At 51.7% G+C, this 27,045-nt stretch overlaps 1 protein-coding gene across 1 annotated transcript in view; it reads left to right on the top strand.

The window, feature by feature from the left end:
• The first annotated feature begins 24,241 nt into the window (after positions 1-24,241).
• The window catches only part of LOC140411729 (uncharacterized), an 80,089-nt gene continuing 77,285 nt past the window's right edge, over positions 24,242-27,045 (top strand). The window contains exon 1 of the mRNA XM_072500733.1: positions 24,242-24,562. Within this exon, the coding sequence (XP_072356834.1) occupies positions 24,424-24,562 (139 nt within the window). The 5' untranslated portion in view covers positions 24,242-24,423. The remainder of the gene's footprint in view (positions 24,563-27,045) is intronic.

Genomic DNA, 27,045 nt, shown 5'->3' with positions numbered 1-27,045 from the left:
CGTAGGCACATATCTTTGTAAAAAGGGGGGATGTCATGATATTCAAACACACACATCATGATAGACACACCAACAGACAAATCAGAACACACAACACCACAACCAATGACAGAAAGATATAAAAGCACAGGCACGACCCCCGGTGGTCAGTATTAGCTGCAGAGGAGAACCAGGACACATCTATTGCCAAACACACTCAGGGAGACAGCACGTGCAGAGTATCCAGAACGAACTGTATTATAAGAGTTATAATAAAATAGAGTTGTACCACATACAACTGTGTTGGCTCATCTGTGCACCAAAGCACCCAACACCACACCAGGCAGTCCCCCCTCTCCCCCCCCCCCTCCCTCCCCCTTCCCAGGACGTCCCCTCCACCTCCCCCGCCCAAGGTTGCTGCTGCTGACCGACCTTCCTCTAACGCTCCGCGAGATAGTCTAGGAACGGTTGCCACCGCCTGTAGAACCCCTGCGCAGACCCTCTCAAGGCGAACTTAATCCGCTCCAACTTTATGAACCCATCCATATCATTTATCCAGGCCTCCAGGCTGGGGGGCTTCGCCTCCTTCCACATTAGCAAGATCCTTCACCGGGCTACTAGGGACGCAAAGGCCAGAATGCCGGCCTCTTTCACCTCCTGCACTCCCGGTTCGTCCACTACTCCAAATATTGCTAGCCCCCAGCTTGGCTTGACCCAGACTTTCACCACCTGAGATATTGCTCCTGCCACTCCTCTCCAGAACCCCTCCAGTGCCGGGCATGACCAAAACATATGGACATGGTTCGCCGGGCTCCCTGAGCACCTTCGACATCTGTCCTCTACCCCAAAGAACCTACTCAACCTCGCCCCCGTCAAGTGCGCTCTGTGGACCACCTTAAATTGTATCAGGCTGAGGCTGGCACACGAGGAGGAGGAATTAACCCTACCTAGGGCATCAGCCCACAGACCTTCCTCGATCTCCTCCCCCAGCTCCTCCTCCCATTTACCCTTCAACTCTTCTACCAGCGCTTCCCCCTCTTCTTTCAACTCCTGGTGTATTTCCGACACCTTGTCCTCCCCGACCCATACACCCGAGATCACCCTATCTTGAACTTCTTGTGCCGGGAGCAACGGGAATTCCCTCGCCTGTCGCCTCACAAAAGCCCTCACCTGCATATATCTAAAGGCATTTCCCGGGGGTAACTCGAACTTTTCCTCCAGTGCCCCTCGGCTCGCAAACGTCCCGTCGATGAACAGGTCCCCCATTCTTCCAATCCCTGCCCGATGCCAGCTCTGGAAGCCCCCGTCCATCTTCCCCGGGAAAAACCGGTGGTTACCCCTGATCGGGGACCACACCGATGCTCCCATTGCGCCCCTGTGCCGTCTCCACTGGCCCCAGATCCTTAGCTTTGCCACCACCACCGGGCTCGTGGTATACTTTGTCAGCGAGAGCGGCAACGGTGCCGTCACCAACGCCCCCAGGCTCGTTCCTTTACAGGACGCCATCTCCATCCTCTTCCATGCCGCCCCCGCTCCCTCCATAACCCATTTGCGGATCATCGCCACATTTGCTGCCCAGTAGTAGCTCCCCAGGTTTGGCAGCGCCAACCCACCTCGGTCCCTACTGCGTTCCAGGAACCCTCTCCTTACTCTCGGGGTCTTATTCTCCCACACAAACCCCATAATACTCCTGCCTACTCTCTTAAAAAAGGCCTTAGTGATCACGATGGGAAGGCACTGAAACACAAACAGAAACCTCGGAAGGACCACCATTTTGACCGACTGCACTCTACCCGCCAGCGAGAGAAGTAACATGTCCCATCTTTTGAAATCCTCATCAGATTCAGTTTATGTAGGGTCCTCCAACTCCTGGCTATCTGGATCCCCAGATACCGAAAGCTCCCCTCCGCCCTCCTCAGCGGTAGGTCCCCTATCCCTCTTTCTTGGTCCCCCGCCTGTAATACAAAGAGCTCACTCTTCCCTACGTTGAGCTTATAGCCCGAAAACTCCCCAAACTCCCTTAGAGTCTGCATGACCTCCACCTCCCCCTCCATTGGATCCGCCACGTACAGCAACAGGTCATCCGCATATAGCGACACCTGATGCTCTTCTCCCCCTCGGACCACCCCCCTCCATTTCCTAGACTCCCTCAATGACATGGCCAAGGCTTCGATCGCCAATGCAAACAACAGGGTGGACAGGGGGTCCCTTGGTACAGACGAAAGTACTCCGACCTCCGCCGGTTCGTCACTACACTCGCCATCGAGGCTCTGTAAAGGAGCTTAACCCAATTGATAAACCCTACCCCGAATCCAAACCTACACAGCACCTCCCAGAGGTACTCCCACTCTACTCGGTCAAAGGCCTTCTCCGCGTCCATAGCTGCCACTATCTCCGCCTCTCCCTCCTCCGATGGCATCATTATCACGTTTAAGAGCCGCCGCACATTGGTGTTTAGTTGCCTGCCCTTTACAAATCCCGTCTGGTCCTCGTGGATTACCCCCGGGACACAGTCCTCGATCATCGTGGCCAGCACTTTTGCCAGCAACTTTGCATCCACATTGAGGAGCGAGATCGGCCTGTACGATCCACATTGCAGTGGGTCCTTGTCCCGCTTTAGGATCAAAGAAATTGTCGCTTCCGACATTGTTGGGGGCAGGGTCCCCTCCTCTCTTGCCTCATTAAAGGTCCTCACCAGTAGCGGGGCCAACAGGTCTGCGTACTTCCTGTAGAACTCCACCGGGAATCCGTCCGGTCCCGGGCCTTCCCCGCCTGCATGCTCCCCAAACCCTTGCTCAGCTCCTCCAACCCAATTGGTGCCCCCAAACCAGCCACCTCTTGCTCCTCCACCTTCAGGAATCTCAGCTGATCTAGGAATCGTCTCATCCCCTCTTCCCCCGCTGGGGGCTGGGATCTGTACAGCTCCTCATAAAAGGCCTTGAATACCTCGTTTATTTTCGTCGCACTCCGAACCGTGGCTCCCCTTCCATCTTTGACTCCCCCTATTTCCCTTGCTGCCGTCCTCTTACGGAGCTGGTGTGCCGGCATCTGACTAGCCTTTTCCTCATACTCGTTGGTCGCCCCCTGCGCTTTCCTCCACTGTGCCTCCGCCTTCCCTGTGGTCAACAGGTCAAACTCCGTCTGGAGCCGTTGTCTTTCCCCAAGTAATCTTTCCTCCGGGGCCTCTGCGTATCTCCTGTCCACTCTCAAAGTCTCCCCCACTAACCTCTCCCTTTCCATACCCTCTGTCTTCTCCCTATGAGCCCTAATGGAAATTAACTCTCCTCTGATCACCGCCTTCAACGCCTTCCATACCACCCCCACCCGCACCTCCCCGTTGTCGTTGGCCTCCAAGTACCTTGCGATACACCCCCTCACCTTCCCACACACCACCTCGTCCGCCAGCAGTCCCACATCCAGCCGCCACAACGGGCGTTGGTCCCTCTCCTCTCCCAGCTCCAGTTCCACCCAGTGGGGGGCATGGTCCAAAACGGCTATAGCCGAATACTCCGTCTCCTCCACCCTCGGGATGAGCGCCCTACCCAGAACAAAGAAATCTATCCGGGAGTAGGCTTTGTGTACATGGGAGAAGAAAGAAAATTCCCTGGCCTGTGGCCTTGGAAACCGGCATGGGTCCACTCCCCCCATCTGATCTATAAACCCCCTAAGTACCTTGGCCGCTGCCGGCCTCTTTCCAGTCCTTGATTTGGAGCGGTACAGTGCTGGATCCAACACTGTGTATTGAAGTCCCCTCCCATTATCAGGCCTCCTATCTCCAGGTCCGGAATGCGCCCCAACATGCGCTTCATGAATCCTGCATCATCCCAGTTCGGGGCGTATACGTTTACCAACACCACCCACGTCCCTTGCAGCCTACCGCTCACCATTACATATCGCCCTCCATTGTCCGCTACAATAGTCTTGGCCTCAAATGACACCCGCTTTCCCACCAATATTGCCACCCCTCTATTCTTCACGTCCAGTCCCGAGTGGAATACCTGTCCTACCCATCCCTTTCTTAACCTGACCTGGTCCGCCACCTTCAGGTGTGTCTCTTGGAGCATGGCCACGTCCGCCTTCAGTCCCTTTAAGTGCGCGAACACTCGAGCCCTCTTCACCGGCCCATTCAGGCCCCTCACATTCCACGTTATCAGCCGGATTGGATGGGCTCTCACCCCCCCCCCCCCCCCCATGCCCCGCCGACTAGCCACCTCCTTTTCTGGGCCAGTCCCGTATCCACGCCTCCCTCACCCTCCAGTCCCCCAGTGGGGGGACCCCCGTCCCGACCACCTCTTCTGTGTCCCATTCCCTTTCGGCCAGTGCAGCAGCAACCCTTTCCTCCCCCCCTTCCCCCCCTCCCCTCCCCCCGCTAGACCCCTGCCTAGCTTTTTTGCTCCCCCCATGTCACTCCCGTAAGTCAGCTGACGCCTGCTGGCCCTGGCTTCCCCCGCCGTCCCATTGACCTCCCCGCGTGGGAGTCTCCCAATCCATATGCATTCCTTCGTTCCCCTTCCCGCCTTTCTTCCCGCGCGTGGGAAAACACCCCGCGCTTTCCAAAGCCCGCTCCGCCCCCTCTGGCGCAGCTCCTGTCGCGGCCTTGTCTCTCTCCCCCAGCCCATGTAACATTTCCTGCGCGTGATTGACCCCCTATATACAACAACCATCACACATCAAACCCCAAAACATCCCCCCACCCTCACAAACCCTCAGTTAGAGTCCAACTTTTCGGCTTGTACAAAGGTCCACGCCTCTTCAGGCGTTTCAAAGTAATAATGTTGGCCCTTGTATGTGACCCACAGTCGCGCTGGCTGCAGCATTCCGAATTTCACTTCTTTCCGGTACAAAGCCGCTTTGGCCCGGTTGATACCCGCTCTCCGCTTTGCAACCTCCGTGCTCCAGTCCGGGTATATTCGGATCTCTGCATTGTCCCACTTACTGCTCCGCTCCTTCTTGGCCCATCTCAGGACCCACTCTCTGTCCGTGAACCAGTGGAACCTCACCGCCATCGCCCTTGGCGGCTCATTTGCCTGGGGCTTCTTCGCCAGCACCCGATGTGCCCCGTCCAACTCCAGCAACCTCGAAAGGGCCTTCGTGCCCATCATCGCCTCGAGCATCGTGCTCGCGTATGCCCCGGCATCAGCCCCCTCCACTCCCTCAGGGAGACCCAGGATTCGCAGATTCTTTCTCCTCGATCTGTTCTCCAGGTCTTCGAGTCTTCCCGCCCACCTCTTGTGTAGCGCCTCGTTCTGCTCCACTCTCACCGCCAGGCCCACGAGCTCGTCCTCGTTCTGACTGACTCTTTTCTGTACCTCCTGGATCTTAGCTTTGTGGGCCTCCTGGGTGATCCCGAGTCCTTCAATTGCCGAAAGCATAGGCGCCAACATCTCCTTGCGCATCTCCTCGCGCTGCTCCTCGAAGCAGCGCTTGATGAACTCCTGCAGCTCCCCTTTGTCCCTGGCCGCCGCCATTTTGTTTTCTTTCCCTCGCTTCTCCCGTTGCTCCAGTGCTGCTCCTTTGGCCGTTACACTTCTGGTCCGTTTCATAGAAGTTGGAGGGGGACCTCTCTCTTCCCTTCCCCACGGGTTGCGTCAAAAAAAGAAGAAAATAAAAAGTTCCGTTGGGGCTCCTCTAACGAGCCCGAAAGTCCGTGGTAGCGGGAGCTGCCGAATCGTGCGGCTTAGCTCCGCATAGCCGCAACCGGAAGTCGAGAGGGAATCCTTTTGGCAGTGTTCGCTTCACCAGTCTGCCCCAAAAAGTCTATGGAAACTCCTGAAAAATGTCTGAGAGTCCGTTCCAGACAGGAGCTGCCAAATGCGCGACCTACTCCTCCATGGCCGCCACCGGAAGCCTCGTCCCTGCTTCTTCAATGGCCTTGGTAGATCTTTTCACAGTTGTTCCCTCTGCTGCTAGAATTTACCTTTGATAGAGTCAAGTCAGATTGCAGCTTTAAGCTTGCCCTTCCCCTGCCTGCATGCTGGAAGAGGCCTTTGTCTATTCCTGCAGCTCAAGCCAAATCTTTTACTGTTTCTGCCAGGTCTGGTAGCCAAAAGACATAACATTCCTGGGGGACACTGTCAGGGGAATGCTGCAGTCTTCTTCCCACACCGGGAAATGTCAAACAAATGCCGTGGGGGCCCTGTAAAAGAGCCCAAAAGTCCGTTCCAAGCGGGAGCTACCAAATATGCGACCTAGCTCTGCATAGCCGCACCCGGAAGTCCTTAAAAGTAACTGTTGAGCTGTTTGCCAAAGCAAGAAGATAATGTCTGTGATTCTTCGAAAGCTTCAAATTGTCTACGAATTGCCTTGTAAATGACTTTCAAATTGTAATCAATAGAAGACAAATAAAACAATTCCTATTGGCACCTGAGAAGTTTTAACTTAAATTTCTGCTGAGTTCCAGTAATCGCAAAGTGCTGCTGGTAACCGAATGTCAGAAATCCTTCAACTTGGCGTAGTCGGCAACAGGGGAGGAGAACGACCTTCGGAGGAAGCTTAGGCGACAACGGAAGCTGACTACACCAATTTTAACTTAAATTTCTACCGAGTTCCAGTAATCGCAAAGTGCTGCTGGTAACCGAATCGTAGAAATCCTTCAACTTGGCGTAGTCGGGCAGGAGGGGAGGAGTACTGATACGACTTTCGGAGGAGGCCCAGGCGACGACGGAAAGCTTTGAAGATAATCGGAGGAGGTCCGGAACCTTCGTGAAGCTTCGGAGATAATCGGAGGAGGCCCGGGAGGCAGCCGGAACCTATGGCTAGATTAGGGTAAGAAATATCTTTTTCACCCATTAAAAGTCTTAAAGCCGCATCAATCAGTGCTTCGACCCCTGAAAAGAACATTTTTATAGACTGTGTTGAATCAATCAGGTGCCGGTCGTTGAAACTAAAATAAAACGGGGCTGAAAGATTAGTCATGGCAGTCAGCGATCAAGGAAAATTTATGGCTGATCCAGATCAAAGTGTAGATTCAGAGCCTTTAGCAGGCAGAAAATTACTCCCCACTACATCCAAGGGGGATGCTGGAATACCAGATGTTTCTGTTGAAGAAATGTTGGGGAATTTTGGATCTTTCATTTGTAGACAATTTGACCTATGTGAAACCTCAAAAGAAATTGAATCAAAGTATGATATCCCCAGAGGACAGTGGTCCTTTGATAATATCAAGAGAGCATGGGGAAAATGCACACGATTACACGGTGCAGAACGTGTAAAATGGTCCCTGGTAATTATGGGACAGATACGCAGACAGCAAGAGATAATTATTAAAAATAAAAGTGATGATGAGTATAGGTCCACTAAAGACCAATTAATTGCAGTTATTGAAGAATTGCGAGATGCAAAATCCAAACTTGAACATTATGATGAAATTAAAACAGAATTGCAAAAGAAAACCTCTGAACTCCAGCAGTTATCTTTTCAAATAGCAGAATTCCAAAATCAACTTTTTGAAGTGGAGTCAAAATATCAACAGTTGCAATTAAAAACTGAGCGAATTGAACTTGAAAATTGCAAGTTAATCGAAGAAAGATGTGTTTTAGAAAGAGATATAAACAACGTCACTGAACACTGCAAATTTTTGACAGACAGTCTTTCTGTGCAGAAATTTGAACAAATAGCACAAACTCAGAAAGCAGCCCAAGCACCCCACCTAGTGGCTCAACCGGCAATTGCACAGCCGAGATCAAGAGTCAAGAATAAATCAATTCCTTTGTTACATGAATCAGACGAGGATAGTGTTCCTACAATGCAAAATACTAAATTAATTTGACTAGCCCCTTTAAAGTTGGAAGCAAATTGAGAAGTTTTAACTTAAATTTCTACTGAGTTCCAGTAATCGCAGAGTGCTGCTGGTAACCGAATAGAAGAAATCCTTCAGGGGGGTGGGAGGGGGGTTAATGTAGCCACCTAAATTGGCCAACTCCCGATTTAAAATGGTGAACGGCAAAGGCTGATGAGAAAGTCAGCCAACAAGACAGAATCCAGCAGCTGCAGGTTTGCTGTGTATTTACCTCAGAAAAGACCAGACAACATCGATACCAGCGGCCATCAGCATAATAAAGTAGCAGCTATCTGCATACTGATGAGCAATCCCCGGAGAACAATAAGTAACATTTTTGACACACAAAGCAAAGCCAGACTCCTCGGCGCCAGCAGGAGCCAACACAAAGGAGATGAACGAGCACGTAAAGACCGCCCATCGATCAGGGAACTGCTCCAGTATTAGAGAAAATCGAACCAAGCGATTGGGACAAAGTCCAATCACTTGGGACCAGGTACAGGGTCCGCCCCGAAAGGCAGGAAGCCCCTGGGGACTATAAGAGTTAAGCCCCAAGTTCAAATCGCTCTCTTCAGCAGCTCTTCTTCGCTCTTCACTTCTTCTTCCTGCCCGGGTCACCCAGCAACACGAATCAACATTGACCGTGACCGGTGCAGTGACTCCAGTGATCATCGAAATCGTAAGTCTTAATTCAACGCTCGCTACGAGATAGGCGCTCCTAGCTACCAATCCGTACCAACTTTGAATCTCGCAGACTAAGAACCCGAACGAAAGGCCATTTGTTCCCCTGACCTGGTGGGCCAGTCCAAAGTTAAGTATAGGCCTGTTAGTTGTAGAAGTAGCTTAGACGTAGAACTTGTGCATGAGTAGCGATTACTGAGCATAATAAATGTGCTTTGATTTAAATCTTACTAATCGGTGTATTACTTGAACCTCGTGGCGGTATCAGAAAGATACCTGGCGACTCGAGAGCAAAGGTAATAATACAGAGAAATTGAACCAAGGAGAAAATCAGCAACATTATTTGGCGCCATCCTGACGGGACCCGATCTAGAAGTGGGAAACCACTCTGGAGAACCCAGAATTTGAATTAGAGATCCAATTGGAAACAGAAAACCACAAGTGTTCAAGCAGTTCTGACCAATACTCATAAATTCGGAAATGTGTGCAGGAATGCGTAACTAACAGGGCGATAAGGTAAAACTGATAGATTTTTTGTTGTGACAAAACTGTCGGAAGTTTGTATATCGGAAAGTAGCGAAAGCCGTACCCGTATTTACAGCACCGCCTTAATACCCCTGTCCCAAAGTTGAAGAGCAGCATTCGGATAGGAAAGATGGCAATGCAGGCAATGCAGCGCCTCATGAACCCAGAGGAATTTGCAGTCGCAGCGACCAGCAGCAGTAGAGTGGGACAATGTCCCATTTGGGAGGAAGAGATCAGAAAATATCTCAAAGGGAAAGGATGGCCCCTTTGGAATGAATTCTGTGACAACAAGGAATCAGGTCCCGGGAGTATATGACATATTTGGTGGGAGAACCTGAGCAAGATCCACAAAAAGAGCTTAGGGGAAGCTCGCAAGCCGATGGCAATCGTGTCCTGCTTGGCACAATTGCGATGCACAGAGGAGGTCATTAGGACGCTCCAGAAAGAAGTTGAGGGCATACATCGAATGAGTAAGGTCAATGTAAGCGAGGTAGAAAAGGAGAATTTGGAATTGAGAAGGAAGTTGGCAGCAAAAGATGGAGAGGTGGAGGATGCCAAAAGGGCATACCAGTCTTGTCTGGCGCACCTAAGCAGCTTCCAGACTCAATATGAAAAGGCCTATCAGGACACGCAATGTGCAGTCCTGGTACGTGAAGAAACAGAAAAGCAGGTAGAGACATTACAAAAACAGTGTAATGATCTCAAGGCAGCATTAAGAACACTCCATGCTACCACCACAGAACAAAGGCAAAGCATGCTAGACCACGCAAAGTGCCGGAAGCAGATTGCAGAGCTGGAAGCGCTGCTTTCAGTTCAGAAAGGTTTCCAGGAAACATTTGAGACAAATTAGATCAGGAAGACGGCCCTGATTGGGAAGAATTGAACGAAACAGCGCAGAGATATGTTCAGGGAACATGTGCGCAGGGAAAGCCACAAAAAAGGAAAGCGCCCCAACCCCCCACAGAGCAGATAGTTCAAGCTCCAATGAACCCAGTAACCACCCGCCGCACAGCCATAGTGGACGATACGGAATTTCAATACTACACCCCCTTAACAGTGACACAATTACAGGACACGTGCGATAAGATCACACCGTTCCTCCCCACCTCAGACCCCCACCATTCCTTTGCCACAGTCAAGCATTAGGCGACCATGTACGGCCTGGATGAGCGAGAGCATGTAAAGCTCACAGTTTTAAGTTTAGACCCTTCAGTAGCAGCAGCCCTTCCCGACCCACAGAATGTAGGAGGAGGCACCCTTGCAGAAATGCATACTGCGATCCTGGATGCGATCGGGTATAACCGGGGTGACCCCGTAGATGGCCTCAACAAATGTAGGCAAAAAAAATCCGAGCACCCCACAGCGTTTGCTGGACACCTGTGGATTCACTTTGCAGCAGTCTTTGGAGACCTAGACCACGCCCATTTGTCCCCAGACAACATGGCCAAATGGACCCGCACCCTTATCTCCCATGCCACAGAAGCAGGACAGAAAGCCTGCGCGAGTAATGATCCCTCAGAGGAGGCCCATAACGAGAAGTGGGTAGTGAAAAGATTGTCCCACGCTTGGGAGCAATCTATGCAAAGCAAACCCGCAGTCAAGAATCCCGAGGAAAAGCAGGCCGGCGCAGATATACAGGCAGTAAAAACACACCAGAACCCCGCATGGGTGAATGAGGGAAAGAACAGCCCCCCACCCAAGTCACAGGAGTGTTACAACTGTGGACAGTTGGGACACTTCGCAAGAGAGTGCAATGTCCCTAAAAAGCCACAGAGAGCCCAGCAGACGGGCACTCTGAGTAAGAAAAAGACAGAGCCCATTCATAGCGTTAGTGCCCGTTCAGATCAGACGGACTTGACCGGAACGGACTGACGGTGTACGGGCTCCCCCAGTTGGGTCTGCGACACCCTTTGGGATAGGTTCGGACGACCGATAGTTACAGCAAAAATTCGGGGACAGCCCATCGAATTTCTCTGGGACACAGGAGGGTCCCGCACCCAATAAATTCCTCCACCCTGTTTCAAAAAGACACGTGGCCCACTACAGCCACCATCACCCTCAGCGGCTTTACAGGCCACTCACAGTAGGGACACATCACAGCCCCTGTGTGGTAGTATGTATTAGGGGTCATGTGGGACTGTGAAGCCGTGATGCTATTGGCTGACAGATCCCGGGTCCTGGTTGGCTGTTGACTCCTGGCTCCGCCCTGAAGGCGGAGTATAAGAACCCGGGCTTCTCCCCGCCGCTCCATTCTGTTGCTGAACTGCTGGGGACAAGTCTCGCTCAATAAAGTCTCATCGACTTCATCTCTACTCGTCTCTCTCGTAAGTCATTGTGCGCTACAATTTATTGAGCGAGCTTAAAGGACTATGGAGCTCCGGATCGCCCCGGAATGCCTGCGGATCAGCCCCCACGCAGCGAACTCGGCAGCAGTTTTTAAACACTGGCAAGCTTGTTTCGAAGGCTACATCCGAACGGCCCCCGGCCGGATCACAGAAGACCAGAAAATGCAGGTCCTGCATTCGAGGGTAAGCCCGGAAATTACCCTCTCATAGAAGACGCAGAGGATTTCCCGACGGCGCTCGCAGCACTGAAGAGCATTTACGTTCGTCCCGTGAACCAGGTCTACGCACGCTACCAACTCGCAACGAGACGGCAAAGTCCCGGAGAATCGTTAGAGGAATTCTACGCCGCGCTGCTAATTTTGGGACGGGGCTGTAGCTGCCCGCCGGTGAACGCGATTGAACACACGGACATGCTAATTCGCGACGCGTTTGTGGCAGGTATGAACTCTCCCCAAATCTGCCAAAGACTTTTAGAAAAAGAGTCGCTAGGACTCTCAGAGGCACGGGCCATTGCAGCTTCCCTAGATGTGGCCTCGCAAAACGCCCGCGCCTATGGCCCCGACCACGCGGCAGCCCCTTGGGCTCCGTGGACCCCCGTCGCGACAAACCCCCCCCCTCCCTCACAGGCTTGCGCGGTTAAAGCGCCAGATCATCCCGGGGGGGCCCGCTGCTATTTCTGCGGGCAAGCGAAACACCCCCGGCAGCGCTGCCCGGCCCGCGCAGCTATTTGCAAAAGCTGCGGCAAGAAGGGCCATTACGCGGCTGTGTGCCGGTCCCGGGGGGGTCGCCGCAATCCCCGGAGAAGAACGAGCCCAGCGCATCCCAAACGCTCCCCAACCCCCCCCCAGCGCCCCATGTGCGACCCGCGGGCGCCGCCATTTTGGGTCCGGGCCACCACGAGGGGGGGATGGGCGCCGCCATCTTGTGACTCCCCAGCCACGTGCGATTCATGGGGGCGGCCATTTTGTCCACCCCGACCACGTGCGATCCATGGGGGCGGCCATTTTGTCCACCCCCGGCCGCGTGCGATTCATGGACGCCGCCATCTTGGATGACAACAAAGGACCCCAGCATCAACGGCTCCACGGGGTCCGAAGAAGACGCCGAGACACTACGACCACGACTGGCTTCGGTGACGCTGGATCAATCACGGCCCCGGACGCTCCAGACGACGACAACAACGGTGCTGATAAACGGACACGAGACATCATGCCTGATCGACTCCGGGAGCACCGAAAGTTTCATTCACCCCGACACGGTAAGACGCTGTTTTCTGACCATCCATCCTAGTACGCAAAAGATTTCCCTAGCTGCAGGATCCCACTCCGTAGAGATCAAAGGGTTCTGCATCCCGAACCTAACGGTGCAAGAAAGGGAGTTTAAAAACTACAGGCTCTACGTCCTTCCCCAACTCTGCGCGCCCACATTACTGGGATTAGATTTCCAGTGTAACCTGCAGAGCCTAACATTTCAATTCGGCGGCCCAATACCCCCACTCACTATCTGCGGCCTCGCAACCCTCAAGGTTGAACCGCCGTCCTTGTTTGCAAACCTCACCCCGGATTGCAAACCCGTCGCCACTAGGAGCAGACGGTACAGCGCCCAAGACCGGATATTTATTCGGTCTGAAGTCCAGCGGTTGCTGAAGGAAGGCATAATCCAGGCCAGCAATAGTCCCTGGAGAGCCCAGGTGGTAGTAGTAAAGACCGGGGAGAAGCAAAGGATGGTCATAGACTATAGCCAGACCATCAACAGGTGCACACAGCTAGATGCGTACCCTCTCCCCCGCATATCCGACATGGTAAATCGGATTGCCCAGTATAAGGTTTTCTCCACCGTGGACCTCAAGTCCGCCTACCACCAGCTCCCCATCCGCCCAGGTGACCGCAAGTACACAGCCTTCGAGGCAGACGGGCGTCTATACCACTTCCTAAGGGTCCCATTTGGTATCACGAACGGGGTCTCGGTCTTCCAACGGGAGATGGACCGAATGGTTGACCAGCACGGGTTGCAGGCCACGTTCCCGTATCTCGATAACGTAACCATCTGCGGCCACGATCAGCAGGACCACGACGCCAACCTCCAAAAATTCCTCCAGACCGCTAACGCCTTGAACCTCACATACAACGAGGAAAAATGCGTCTTTAGCACAAACCGGTTGGCCATCCTGGGATACGTAGTGCGCAATGGGATAATAGGCCCCGACCCCGAACGCATGCGCCCCCTCTTGGAATTTCCCTTTCCCCACTGCTCCAAAGCCCTGAAACGTTGCCTGGGCTTCTTTTCATATTGCGCCCAGTGGGTCCCCCAGTATGCAGACAAGGCCCGCCCGCTAATACAGACCACTACCTTCCCCCTGTCGACAGAGGCTCGCCAGGCCTTCAGCTGCATCAAAGCGGATATCGCAAAGGCCAGGATGCGCGCCATCGACGAGTCCCTCCCCTTCCAGGTCGAGAGCGACGCATCCGAAGTAGCTCTGGCGGCCACCCTTAACCAAGCGGGCAGACCGTGGCCTTTTTCTCCCGAACCCTCCACGCCTCACAAATCCGCCACTCCTCAGTGGAAAAGGAAGCCCAAGCCATAGTGGAAGCTGTGTGACATTGGACGCATTACCTGGCCGGCAGGAGATTCACTCTCCTCACCGACCAACGGTCCGTAGCCTTCATGTTCGATAATGCACAGCGGGGCAAAATTAAAAATGACAAGATCTTAAGGTGGAGGATCGAGCTCTCCACCTTCAACTACGAGATCTTGTACCGTCCCGGAAAGCTGAACAAGCCGTCCGATGCCCTATCCCGCGGCACATGTGCCAACGCACAAATAGGCCGTCTCCAAACCCTCCACGAGGACCTCTGCCACCCGGGGGTCACTCGGTTCTACCATTTTCTAAAGTCCCGCAACCTCCCCTACTCTGTGGAGGAGGTCCATACAGTCACCAGGAACTGCCACATCTGCGCGGAGTGCAAACCGCACTTTTTCAGGCCGGATAGAGTGCACCTGATCAAGGCTTCCCACCCCTTTGAACGCCTCAGTCTGGATTTCAAAGGGCCCGTCCCCTCCACCGACCGCAACACATACTTCCTGAACGTGGTGGACGAGTACGCCCGTTTCCCCTTCGCCATCCCCTGCCCCGACATGACAGCGGCCACAGTCATTAAAGCCCTTGGCACCATATTCACACTGTTCGGTTGCCCCGCATATATCCATAGCGACGGGGGTCCTCCTTCATGAGTGACGAGCTGCGCCAGTTCCTGCTCAGCAAGGGCATAGCCTCGAGCAGGACGACCAGCTACAACCCCCGGGGGAACGGGCAAGTAGAGAGGGAGAACGGCACGGTCTGGAAGACCGTCCTACGGGCACTACGGTCCAGGGATCTCCCAGTTTCCCGCTGGCAGGAGGTCCTCCCAGACGCTCTCCACTCCATCCGATCACTGCTGTGTACCACCACTAACCAAACGCCTCATGAGCACCTCCTTGTCTTCCCCAGGATGTCCTCCTCCGGAACGTCGCTGCCGACCTGGCTGGCGGCCCCAGGACCCCTCTTTCTCCGGAAACATGTGCGGGTGCACAAGTCAGACCCGTTGGTCGAGAGGGTTCACCTCCTCCACGCGAACCCGCAGTACACCTACGTGGCGTACCCCGACGGCCGACAGGACACAGTCTCCCTGCGAGACCTGGCACCCGCCGGCAACACACGCACCCCCCCCGACACCGATCATCCCCTCCCTGCCACCAGCGCACCCCGCGACCACCCCCTTCCCGGGAGGATCGGTCCTCCTCCCGTGTCCGCCCAGGAGTGAAACAGGAACAAACACCGAAACGCTCCCGGAGACGACAACGCCGGACAAGCACCTGCACCACCACCGGGGCTGAGACGGTCGACGAGGAATACCAGACCGCCCGCTCGACTCGTGGCATCGGCGTGACACCAAGAATGTTGTTGGACTGTAACAAAAAAAAATTTTCTCTTACGAATATTGTAAATAGTTTCACAAACCTTGTACATAGCCCAGTGTAGGGCGAAAACTGTAATGACATGCCCGAAAGTTTCCTCCCAGGACCAGCCTTGTAAACCCCTACCACCATGCGAACCACCACCCCGCCGGGTTCATTTTTAACAAGGGGTGAATGTGGTAGTATGTATTATGGGTCATGTGGGACTGTGAAGCCGTGATGCTATTGGCTGACAGATCCCGGGTCCTGGTTGGCTGTTGACTCCTGGCTCCGTCCTGAAGGCGGAGTATAAGAACCCGGGCTTCTCCCCGCCGCTCCATTCTGTTGCTGAACTGCTGGGGACAAGTCTCGCTCAATAAAGCCTCATTGGCTTCATCTCTACTCGTCTCTCTCGTAAGTCATTTTACGCTACACCCTGTACCCATTCAAATCGGTAACATCACCACCAAGCACACCGTAGTTTAGTTGACCTGTCCCACACAGCAGAACACATTCTGGGAATCGATTTCATGAATTCCCACAATCTTTCATTTGATCCAGTCAACCAGTGTGTCTGGAAAATGGCGAAGTCTGCAAGAGCCCCCGCAACGCTCAACATAGGAGAGTACGCAAACAAAAGTAGCGCAGTAGGCGAATTTTGGTTCAACCCGACCACGCTTAGTACGGACAAGCAGGTTAGGGCAGTTCTGCAAAAGAACAGGGCAGCATTTGCGACCCACAAGCACGACTGTGGACAGATGACTGGCTCCATACAAATAACAGGACCTAACCCTAGAACAGTATGGATATCCCCAAGAGGCAGAGGGAGAAATCTCCAAGGTAATAGAAAGCTTATTAGAGCAGGGCGTACTTAGGTCAGTAGCCTCCACTAATAATGCCCCAATTTGGCCAGTGAGAAAGCCCGATGGATCATGGCGACTGACCATCGATTACCGGGAACTCAACAAAATCACCCCCGCAGCAGCCCCCACAGTAGCAACAAGTCCCGAGACCATGCTCAAGCAGGGACTCAATTCCCGATTCTTTACGGTTTTGGATGTCAGTAATGGATTCTGGTCCATTCCATTGGCAAAGGCGTGCCAGTACAAATTTGCCTTCACCTTTAAAGCACAGCAGTACACGTGGACAACCTGCCACAAGGATTCCACAACTCCCCCTCCATTTTCCACCGACAGCTGGCAAATGGTTTTGCCAAATTCTCTCGCCCCGAATGTCTGGTACGGTATGTAGACGACCTACCACTGCAGACAGACACCAAGGAAGAGCACATTGAGCTTCTGTCCGAACTCCTGGAACTCTTACACTCAATCGGTTGTAAAGTCAACCCCAAAAAGGCCCAGATTTTGGAAGATAAGGTGATATATTTGGGAACAATTATCACACATGGTAAACGTGAGATCGAGCATAAAGGGATTGACTCGATTGCTAAATTGCCCCTTCCTCAGAACATTTCAGCCCTCCGGTCGTTTTTAGGACTGGTTGGCTACTGCCAAAATCACATTGACGGTTTCGCCAGCAAGGCAGCACCCCTGTCAGACCTCCTAAAGAAAGGAGCCCCCTGGGAATGGCTTCCGCAGCATACGGATGCTGTGGACTCTTTAAAACAAGCGCTCATAGCAGCCCCCGCACTACAAGTTCCGGACCCGCTTTCCCCTTACGCCATAGAGGTAGCGACCACAGACCGCACCCTTTCGGCCGTGCTCCTCCAGGAACGGCACGACCAGTTAAGGCCCGTAGCTTACGCCTGCAGAATTTTAGATGCTGTGGAGCAGGGATTTTCAGCCTGTGAGAGGCACCTACTCGCAGTATTTTGGGCAGTGCAGTATTTTTCATATGTTACCGGACTGAGCCCCATCACAATTCTCACCAAACACACCCCCACCCAACATTTACTGGACAGACGACTCAAGAACAGTACAATAAGCCAGATTAGAGAAGCGAGATGGGCCCTTCTCTTGCAGGGACCGGACATCACTGTTAAAAGGACAAAGATGCTCACCTTTTTAGCCGACAACCCGCAGTACCCCGGAACCCCCCCATGAATGCGAAATTATCTCTCCACACCACAACACAGGCCCCTTTATCGCTAACACCCCCCAGAAAGATAGGTAGTTCAACCCAGAGCCCCCAGCGCATGGACATGTGTGAGCCCATAAAGATCTATGTGGATGGATCTTCCACAATCTTGGATGTGAAGCGCATAACAGGTTGCGGTATATATGTCGAGGACACGCAGGGACGCGCCCTTGAGGAAATATCGTTAAAACGTCCAGGCCACTTAGGCGCGCAGGCAGCAGAGCACGCGGCCATCGCATATATAGTGGAACACCCAGATTCCTTCCCCAGCCCAGCAGACATATACTCGGACAGCCTCTATGTCTGCAACAGCCTCATGGAATTTCTGCCCCTGTGGAAAGCAAGAGGATTTGTTTCCGCAGACGGAAAACCCCTCCCCTCAGCCCCATTCCTCCGTCACATTTTAGAGCGAGCACAGAACAGAACTTTTGGGATAGTCAAGGTTCGTAGTCACCATCGTTCCTCCCCCCCTGGAAATGTGAAAGCCGACGCACTGGCCAAAGCAGGATATTTTTGGACACCCCCCGAAAGCGCACCAGTGAGTGCAGTTCAGGTCTCACAGACAAAGATCGAGGATCTAGTGGAGGCCCAGAAGCAGGACAGCAATCTCAGGGAGATTGTAAAAGGAAAATATCCAGCAACCTATGAGAGGTTCAAAAAATGCACTGACCACACATAACGGTGTGGTGTTAAAGGACAGGAATCAACTGATTTGTTTGTTCCATGACGGTCATGGACATCAGGGAATCAATCCCACTACAGCCCACCTCAAGCAGCTTTGTTGGTGGCCGAATTTAAAGGATGATGTAAATCACTACATCGAGAATTGTCTTATCTGTGCCCAGAATAATCCGGACAGATATGCCAAAAAGGCTCAACTCAGCCACACCCGACCCGTTAATGGCCCCTGGACTAACCTGCAGATTGATTTTATAAGACCATTGCCCCCTTGCAGGAATGGCTATAAATATGTACTCGTGGTGATTGACACATTTACGAAATGGGTGGAAGCATTCCCAGCCCGCACAAACACGGCAAAAACCACAGCCAAGGTTTTGACCCACCACATCTTAACAAGATGGGAACTCCCCCGCAGCATTGAATCCGACCAAGGCTCCCATTTTCCCATGCAGAAAGTCCTCACGATATTTGGCATCATCCAAAAATTCCACATAGCATACCACCCACAGTCGCGTGGTATCGTGGAGCGCATGAATCGAACCCCCTAAAATCCACCCTCAGGAAAATGGTCCAGCAGAACAACACCACTTGGGATCTCAGTCCTCCCCTTTGCGCTGATGTTTTTGCGTAACACAATTTCAACTTCCACAGGTTACATCCCACACACGCTCATGACCGGACGCCCCATGAAAGGCACAGAATATTTATTAGGTTTAGACTTGACCAGCCCCGAGATGACGGCCCTCACACACGAGAAAGCAGTGGAGCAATTAGTTGAAAATGTTAAAACGGCTCAGCTAGCAGCCACAGTAAAATTGGGCACCAGAAGGAAACAGAGCAAGGCTTGTTTTGACAAGACAGTGCATGCGACTGAGTACAGTATAGGACAGCAAGTCATGCTCTCCGTATATAACCCCAGCACATTCCTGTCACCAAAATATTCGGGTCCGTACTCCATTGCAGACAAAGTAAGTCCTTCCGTATATAAAATAAAGTATCCCAACGGTAAGACTGCGTGGTTCCATATCAACCAGCTGAAGGCATATGGAACACAGTCTAACCACGCACACCACGTCATGCTCGACGCAGCACACCACGCCCCGCCCACAGCCAACACGTCCTGCCCAGCCACGGACTCGACCTCGACTCCACCCCCAAAATATACACTCCGCCCCGGAACGCCCACAGACTGCAGCAGCAGAGACAGCGACTGTGACTCGGACGATAGCCACAGCACGCCTCCCTACTATCCCCATGCAACTGGACCCACACCCAGCGATTCCGACTACAATCCGAGTGATCCCTTCATGATCACTTTCCTATATAACCCCACCACCGACCACCGAACGACACTGCCGACCCCGATTCTGTCCCCACACAGCTAGACACCAACTATTGGCACCGAGATAACTCATTCCGACTCGTCCGCAACGACGAGAGCGCCCCCACCTCACACCATGCAGCCCTTTCAGCCCTGATACACTCAAGCGTTTGGCACCCGGGAGAAGATGACGACGTTGGGCCTGACTCCCAAACCGAGAACCCCTTTGCGACCCTGTTCGCATCCGAGAACTGAGGTGTCCAGATGATGTTTTAAAAGGAACCGCTTGGGAGAAGTGGTGTCCTTTCTGATGGAACCTGCCGCATGTTTTATGTTGTTTGTAAGTTTGTTAAATGTTGTTTGTCAGACCGAAAAGCTTTCACGGCCCCACGCCTTTTCAGCAGAAACCTCTGAGGACTTGCCCACAGAGACTTACTATTGGCCAGACACTAGTTCAGAGGAACTAGCTTGTCTGCAGACACTTGTTAAGGTCCCAGACGCCAGTTCAGCGGAACTCGTCTGTCGACAGAAACCACACGCCCCTTCGTAACTGCTCTTCTGGTTCGAAGGAAGGAACCACTACGGCAGCCCCACCACAATGACTACACTTCTTGCCCGTTCTTGTCGGTTGCTCAGGCAGTGGAGAAATGGCTTGGGACCCGCCCTGCCTGGGAACCCCCCTCTGGTCAACTACGCTCGGGTAGGGGCGACACGGCATTGGTAGCCGTCCTACCCGGGGACTCCATCCAACTCTTTCCTGTCGCGGCCCATACGCACCTCATTTTGGAAATTTTAGTTCAAAAAGTTTTGTTTTCTTTCAGGTCACCCTTAGGTTGCCAACCACATGCTATTTACATCCTGAAACATTTGGATGGTAAATTGCACAGTCTGCGAGACGGCTCGCACTGGTTCATTGTTTGGAAGTGTGTCATGTCCTAAAATTCGGTTTTTGAAAAAAAATGAGGGAGTCACACATACTGACCAATTATAAAGGGAGTAATTGGCACTAAAGGACAGACAGACTATCGTACGAAATGTTAAACCGAGATAGTTACAGACACTATGCTTGTTTCCACAGAACTCCAGAATATCCAGGACCGGAGAAGAAAAGAAAAGTACAGAAGAAGCACCATGAGGACTTCCTTCACATGGATCATCATCTTTATGGACATTTGGTTGCGCGTGAACGCGAACCCCATGACTTCAAGCCCCCCCAGCCGTTAATGTTTCACTTCCCCGCAGTACCCAGAGCCCAGTCACCAGCGACACCACATCATCTTGGTGTGCCAGGTTTATAACCTGGTACTCCCTGTCCTATGTAATAGAAACATTACTGGTATTAGCGATACTCTGCTGCATCGTGCAGACTATGCGTCTAAGGAAATGGAGAAGGAGAGCCTACCGCGCTCGAACCCCGGTATATCGGATCAGATCCCCTATTTTCAGATACGACCAGACCCCCGACCCCCGCGATCTATAATAAAGAGAAATCATTTGCGGTTTTATTGTAAATAAAGAAATGTAAAGAACTGTTCATGAGCAAATTGTACGATCCTGAACTTGACTGCCAAGCCAGCAAAAATGTGTATAAACTGCTATGATTTTGTTTGAATGGTTGAGGAAGGTAGAATGATGAAATGTTTAAGTGAGTGTAGTGTATTAAGAATAGTTAGAGGTTCCCATTTTTATTGTTTTGTAATGCATGTCCTTGTTTGACATAGCGCCCTTTAGAACTGTCAGTTAACATTTTTTTGCATAGTTATGGTCAGTGTAGAGGCCATGAAAGAAGTGCCCCCCAGGTCAGGGAATGGAAAGCAACATAGTTATGTGATCCTTCACGCTTCGCGTTAGGATCACAAGGAGGGAATGTAGCCACCTAAATTGGCCAACTCCCGATTTAAAATGGCAAACGACAAAGGCTGGTGGGAAAGTCAGCCAACAAGACAAAAACCAGCAGTTGCAGGTTTGCTTTGTATTTACCTCAGCAAAGACCAGCAACATCGATACCAGCGGCCAGCAGCATAACAAAGTAGCAGCTATCTGCATACTGATGAGCAATCCCCGGGAATAATAAGTAACATTTTTGACACACAAAGCAAAGCCAGACTCCTCAGCGCCAGCAGGAGCCAACACAAAGGAGGTGAATGAGCACCTCAAGACCGCCCATCGATCAGGGAACCGCTCCAGTATTGGAGAAAACAGAACCAAGTGATTGGGACAAAGTCCAATCACTTGGGACCAGGTACAGGGTCCGCCCTGAAAGGCAGGAAGCCCCTGGGGACTATAAGAGTTAAGCCCCAAGTTCAAATCGCTTTCTTCAGCAGCTCCTCTTCGCTCTTCACTTCTTCTTCCTGCCCGGGTCACCCAGCAACACGAATCAACATTGACCGTGACCGGTGCAGTGACTCCAGTGATCATCAAAATCGTAAGTCTTAATTCAACGCTCGCTACAAGATAGGCGCTCCTAGTTACCAATCCGTACCAACTTCGAATCTCGCAGACTCAGAACCCGAACGAAAGGCCATTTGTTCCCCTGACCTGGTGGGCCAGTCCAAAGTTAAGTATAGGCCTGTTAGTTGTAGAAGTAGCTTAGACGTAGAACTTGTGCATGAGAAGCGATTACTGTGTATAATAAATGTGCTTTCTAATCGGTGTATTGGGTTATTGATCAGTACTCGGACTTGAACCTTGTGGCGGTATCATAAAGATACCTGGCGACTCGAGAGCAAAGGTAATAAAACAGAGCAATTGAACCTAGGTAGCGTAGAATAGGGGGTCAATTAGGCGGGTCTTGGCAGGATGGGAGTCGGTGATTGCGCTATGTTTATTGTTCTTTGTACATTGTTTTATACTGTTCTTGTTTGTAATGCCAAAATTACCTCATTAAAATTGTTTATAAAAAAAACATAGTCTCAAGATAAATGGGTCAGGCATTTAGGACTGAGATGAGAAATGTATTCATTTAGAGGGCTGTGTATATTCAGAATAATTTACTCCAGGGATTTGTTGATGCTGAGTCTCTGAATCTATTCAAGATCGAGATTTATAAAAATCTGAGCACTAAGGGAAATCAAGGGATAATGGGGGTAGGTAGGGAGGCACAGTTGTGTGGAGGTTCAACCATAATTTTATTAAGTATGCTCAAGGGTGTACTTGTGTTCCTAATTCTTATGTTATCAATCCTCCCCTCTCCCTCAACTTGTTCCTATCTTGCTCCCTCGTCCTCTTTCTTTCCCTCCCCACCCCCTCACCCTCTTTATTTCCCTCTTCATCGCTCATCCACTCTCTTATCCTAACTTTCTTCCATTTCCTCTCCATCCGTCCTCCCCCACTTTCTCCCTACCCCAATCTCTCTTTCCCCCTCCCTTCTGTCCCTCTCTTTCTCTCGCCTCTCTCTGTCTTTTCCTACCCCCATCCCATCTTTCTTCCGCTCTGCCTCCCCGAATCATGTCATTCTTTACTGCACTCCTTTCTCTACTCGACTCGTTCCCTCGCTCCACTGCTCCCCTCTCTCCCTCACTCCCTCAATCCCTCATTCCACTCTCTCCCTCACTCCACTCTCTCCTTTACTTCCCTCCCACCCTCACTCCCCCTCTCCCTCAGTCCCCCTCTCCCCTCTCCCTCACTTGCCTGACTACCATTTCCTCACTCCCCTCTCTCCTCACTCATCTCTCACTCACTCCCCTCTCCCTCACTCCCCCCTCACCGCCTCCCCCTCTTGCCCCTCACTACCACTCCCCTCTCCCCCCTCTTGCCCCTCTTCCCCATCTCCCCCCAGCACCTCCGTCTTCCCCATCTCTCCTCTCTCCCCCGTCTCCCTCACTACTACTCCCTCACTCCCCTCTTTCCCCTCACTCCTCCTTCTCCCTCGTTCCCGCTCTCCCTCACTCCCCTCTCCCTTGCTCCCCTCTCTCTCCCTCCTCATCTCTGTCCTTCAACTTCCTCCACCTCTCCCTCAACTTCAGTTCCTATCTTGCTCTCTCACCCTCTTTCTTTCCTTCCTCACCCTCTCACCCTCTTTCTTTCCCTCCCCACCTCCTCTCATCCACTTTCTTACCCTAACCTTTTTCCATTCCCTCTCCTGCTATCCTCCCCCCACTTTCTCCCTTTCTTCCTACCTCAATCTCTCTTCCCCCTCCGTTCTGTCCCTCTTTCTCTCTCCTCTCACTCTCTGTCTTTTCCTACCCCCATCCCATCTTTCTTCCTCTCTGCCTCCCCGAATCATGTCATTTTTTACTGCACTCCTTTCTCTCCTTGCCTCGTTCCCTTGCTCCCCTCTACCTCACTCCCTCATTCCACTCTCTCCTTCACTTCCCTCTCTCCCTCACTCCCCCTCCCCCTCACTCGCCTCACTACCATTCCCTCACTCCCCTCACCCAACTCTCCCTCACTCCTCCCTCCCTCACTCCCCTCTCCCCCCTTCCGCCCCTCTCCCCCCCAGCACCTCCCTCTTCCCCATCTCTCCTCTCTCCCCTTCCCCCCCCTCACTACTACTCCCTCACTCCCCTCCCTCGTTCGCCCTCTCCCTCACTCCCCTCTCCCTCACTCCTCCCCCCTCACCCCCCAGCACCTCCGTCTTCCCCATCTCTCTCCCCCATCTCCTTCACCCCTCTTTCCCCTCACTCCTCCCTCTCCCTCGTTTCCCCTCTCCCTCACTCCCCTCTCCCTTGTTCCCCTCTCCCCCCCCCCTCCCCTCTCACACTCCCCCCTCTCCCTCACTCCCCTCTCCTTTGTTCCCCTCTCCCCCCCCCCCCCCCCCTCTCCCTCACTCCCCCTCTCTCCACCCTCATTTGTTGCTGTCCAGCTCACGGTGGCACCGTCACTGTGACAACTGCCGGACTTTAACCTTGGATCCGTTTCCTTGGTAACGGTGACCCACCTGTCTGTCTGCTGCTCCCTTGCAGCCTGCATTAAATTAAAGTGTATGGAGATGAGATGAACTTTTGGTTTGCATCTTGCACCGTAACCGGTCTGTAGATTTGGACAAGAGGCATTTGACTGGAAGGAAGATCATTGTTCTCTCCTGCACCCCCACCCTTCATTTACTTGTCTATTTATTATTTTCTTTGTAATCTGAGTTCTAGATGGACACTTGGTGTTTCAATGTCAAGTCCAGAAAGTCGTTGCTGGTGACACCAGATGGAGGCACCCCGGGACTGCCCACCTGGTACAAGGAACCAACTCATGCTTTGATTCAACAAGACGCTCACAAGTGTATTCTGGGTGAGAGAGAGGTGTCCAGGGAGTGGAGTGGGTCCAGGAGGAGGGTGGGGGGCGGTGCTCTCCAGGGGATCTCTGGTTATTTGGGGATCGTGGCGAGGGGGCAAGTTGCCGAGTTGAAGCTGAATTTTCTGATGTCCCCATTGAGTGGCCGTCCCCTTCCGGGGGGGGGGGGGGGGGGCGCGGCAACGTGAAGAGGTTTCCAGTCCCGGGAGAACCCAGGCAGTGCCGCAAATCCCGGCATCCCAAACACTTCACCGGGATTTCAGATGGTGCAATCGGAGCTCACGCAGGGCCGGCCCCTTCGATAGATTCGCGTGGGTTGTCTGCACAGATTTATTTCCCTTTTTGTTTTGTCAAATTAGGTGAACACCATCTATTTTTTGAGAAGCCCTGGACTCATCAGAAGCTAGCCACTTCAGGGCACTTTTTATTTTACATGGTGCTGGCAAATTCCACCCAGACCCAGTTAATTAGAAAGAAATATGCCAGTCAAAAAATCATGGGGTAAAGCAAAGTATATCTTATTGATACAGAAACATAGAAAATAGGAGCAAGGGGAGGCCATTCAGCCCTTGGAGCCTACTCCGCCATTCATTATGATCATGTCTGATCGCCTAACTCAGTAACTTGTTGCCACTTTCCCGTATCCTCTGATCCCTCTAACCACAAGAGCTATATCTAATTCCTTCTTGAAAACATACAGGGCGGAATTCTCTGTCGGTGGGATCCTCTGCTCCACCGGCCACGCACCCACGCCGTGGATTTCCCGACAGCGTGGGGTGGCCACAATGGAAAATCCCATTGGCCAGTTGCCGGAACAGAGAATCCTGCCGCTGACAAGAAAACGCGGCTGGCAGTCACGAGAATCCCGCCCACAAATGTTTTGGCCTCAACTGCTTTCTGTGGTAGAGAATTCCACAGGCTCACCACTCTCTGAGTGAAGAAATTTCTCCTCACCTCAGTCCTTAATGGTTTAGTCATAGAGTTATAAAGTTTTGCAGCACTGAAAGAGGCCCTTCAAGTGCCTTAGACTGTGACCCTGGTTCTGGACTCCCCTGCCACCAGGGACATTCTTCCTGCACATGCCCTGTCTAGTCCCTGTTAGAATTTTCTAGGTTTTCGTGAGACCCTCTCATTTTTCTAAACCTCAGCAAATATAATTCTAACCAACTCAATCTTTCCTCACACATCAGTATCACCTTCCCAGGAATCAGTCTGGTAAACCTTTGCTGCAGTCCCTCTATAGCAAGCACATCCTTCCTCAGGTGTAAGTGTAAACAGTGAGAGAAATAATCTTGCACAAGGACTCTAAGGAGACCAAAACTGCACACAATATTCCACGTGAGGTCTCACCAAGGCCCTGCATAACTGCAGTAAGACATCCTTGCTCCTGCGCTCAAATTGTCTTGCTCTGAAGGCCAGTATACCATTTGCTTTCTTCACCGCGTGCTGCACCTGTATGCTTACTTTCAGCGACTGGTGTACACCAAGGTCTCATTGCACATTCCCCTCTCTCAACATAAAGCCATTCAGATAATAATTGTCTTCATGTTTTTGCTACCAAAGTGGATAACCTCACATATATTCTCAGTATACCACATCTACCATGCATTTGCTCATTCACTCAACTTGTCCAAATCACATTGAAGCATCTGCAGCCTCCTCATGGCTCACCCTCCCACCCAACTTGTGTCATCTACAAATTTTGAGATATTACATTTAGTTCCCTCATCTAAATCATTAATATACATTGTGATAGAGCTGCATAGGCAATCTGTTCACATTTGTTCTCATCAATTCATATAATTTATATTAAACAATACATTCATAGATTATAGTTATTTTTAAAATTCTTTTGTGGGATGTGGGCATCACTGGCAAGGCCAACGTTTGTTACCTCTCCCTAATTCCCCTTGAACTGAATGGCTTACTCTGCACTTCAGAGGCCAATAAGCATTAACCAGATCAGGCATGGACAGTAGATTTTCTTCCCTGAAGGGCATTATTGAAACAGTTTTTTTTTTTAAATCAATGATAGTTTCAATTCCAGATTTTATTGTTCAAATTAAATTCCACCATAGTGGGATTTATACCCTTGTCCCCATAAGATTAACTGGGTCTCTGGGTTACTAGTCCAGTGGCATTACCACTAAACCACCATATTACCTTAGAGTGCTTGTGCAAGATTATTTCTCTCACTGTTTACACTTACACCTGCTCATGTTTGTTTCAACATTCTGTCCGGAATAATTTTTAACAATAATGTGAAATCAGCACTAACCAGAGATGAAAAATCTAGTCTGTGGCTCAAATGAATTTCATCCTATTTGGATCAAATTTTGTTGGACCATTTCTCCCTCATTTTTACAGTATAGGATATCAAATCAACTTCTTCTCTAACTCAATGCATTCCTCTTTTTTTTCCACATTTGCTATCCTTGGTAACATAATTTGGACACAAGCCATGTTCGCTGATGATCCTG

The sequence above is a fragment of the Scyliorhinus torazame genome, chromosome 4 (genome assembly GCF_047496885.1).
Source record: "Scyliorhinus torazame isolate Kashiwa2021f chromosome 4, sScyTor2.1, whole genome shotgun sequence".
Classification (NCBI taxonomy): domain Eukaryota; kingdom Metazoa; phylum Chordata; class Chondrichthyes; order Carcharhiniformes; family Scyliorhinidae; genus Scyliorhinus; species Scyliorhinus torazame.
This window is presented reverse-complemented; position numbering and strand designations above follow the sequence as displayed.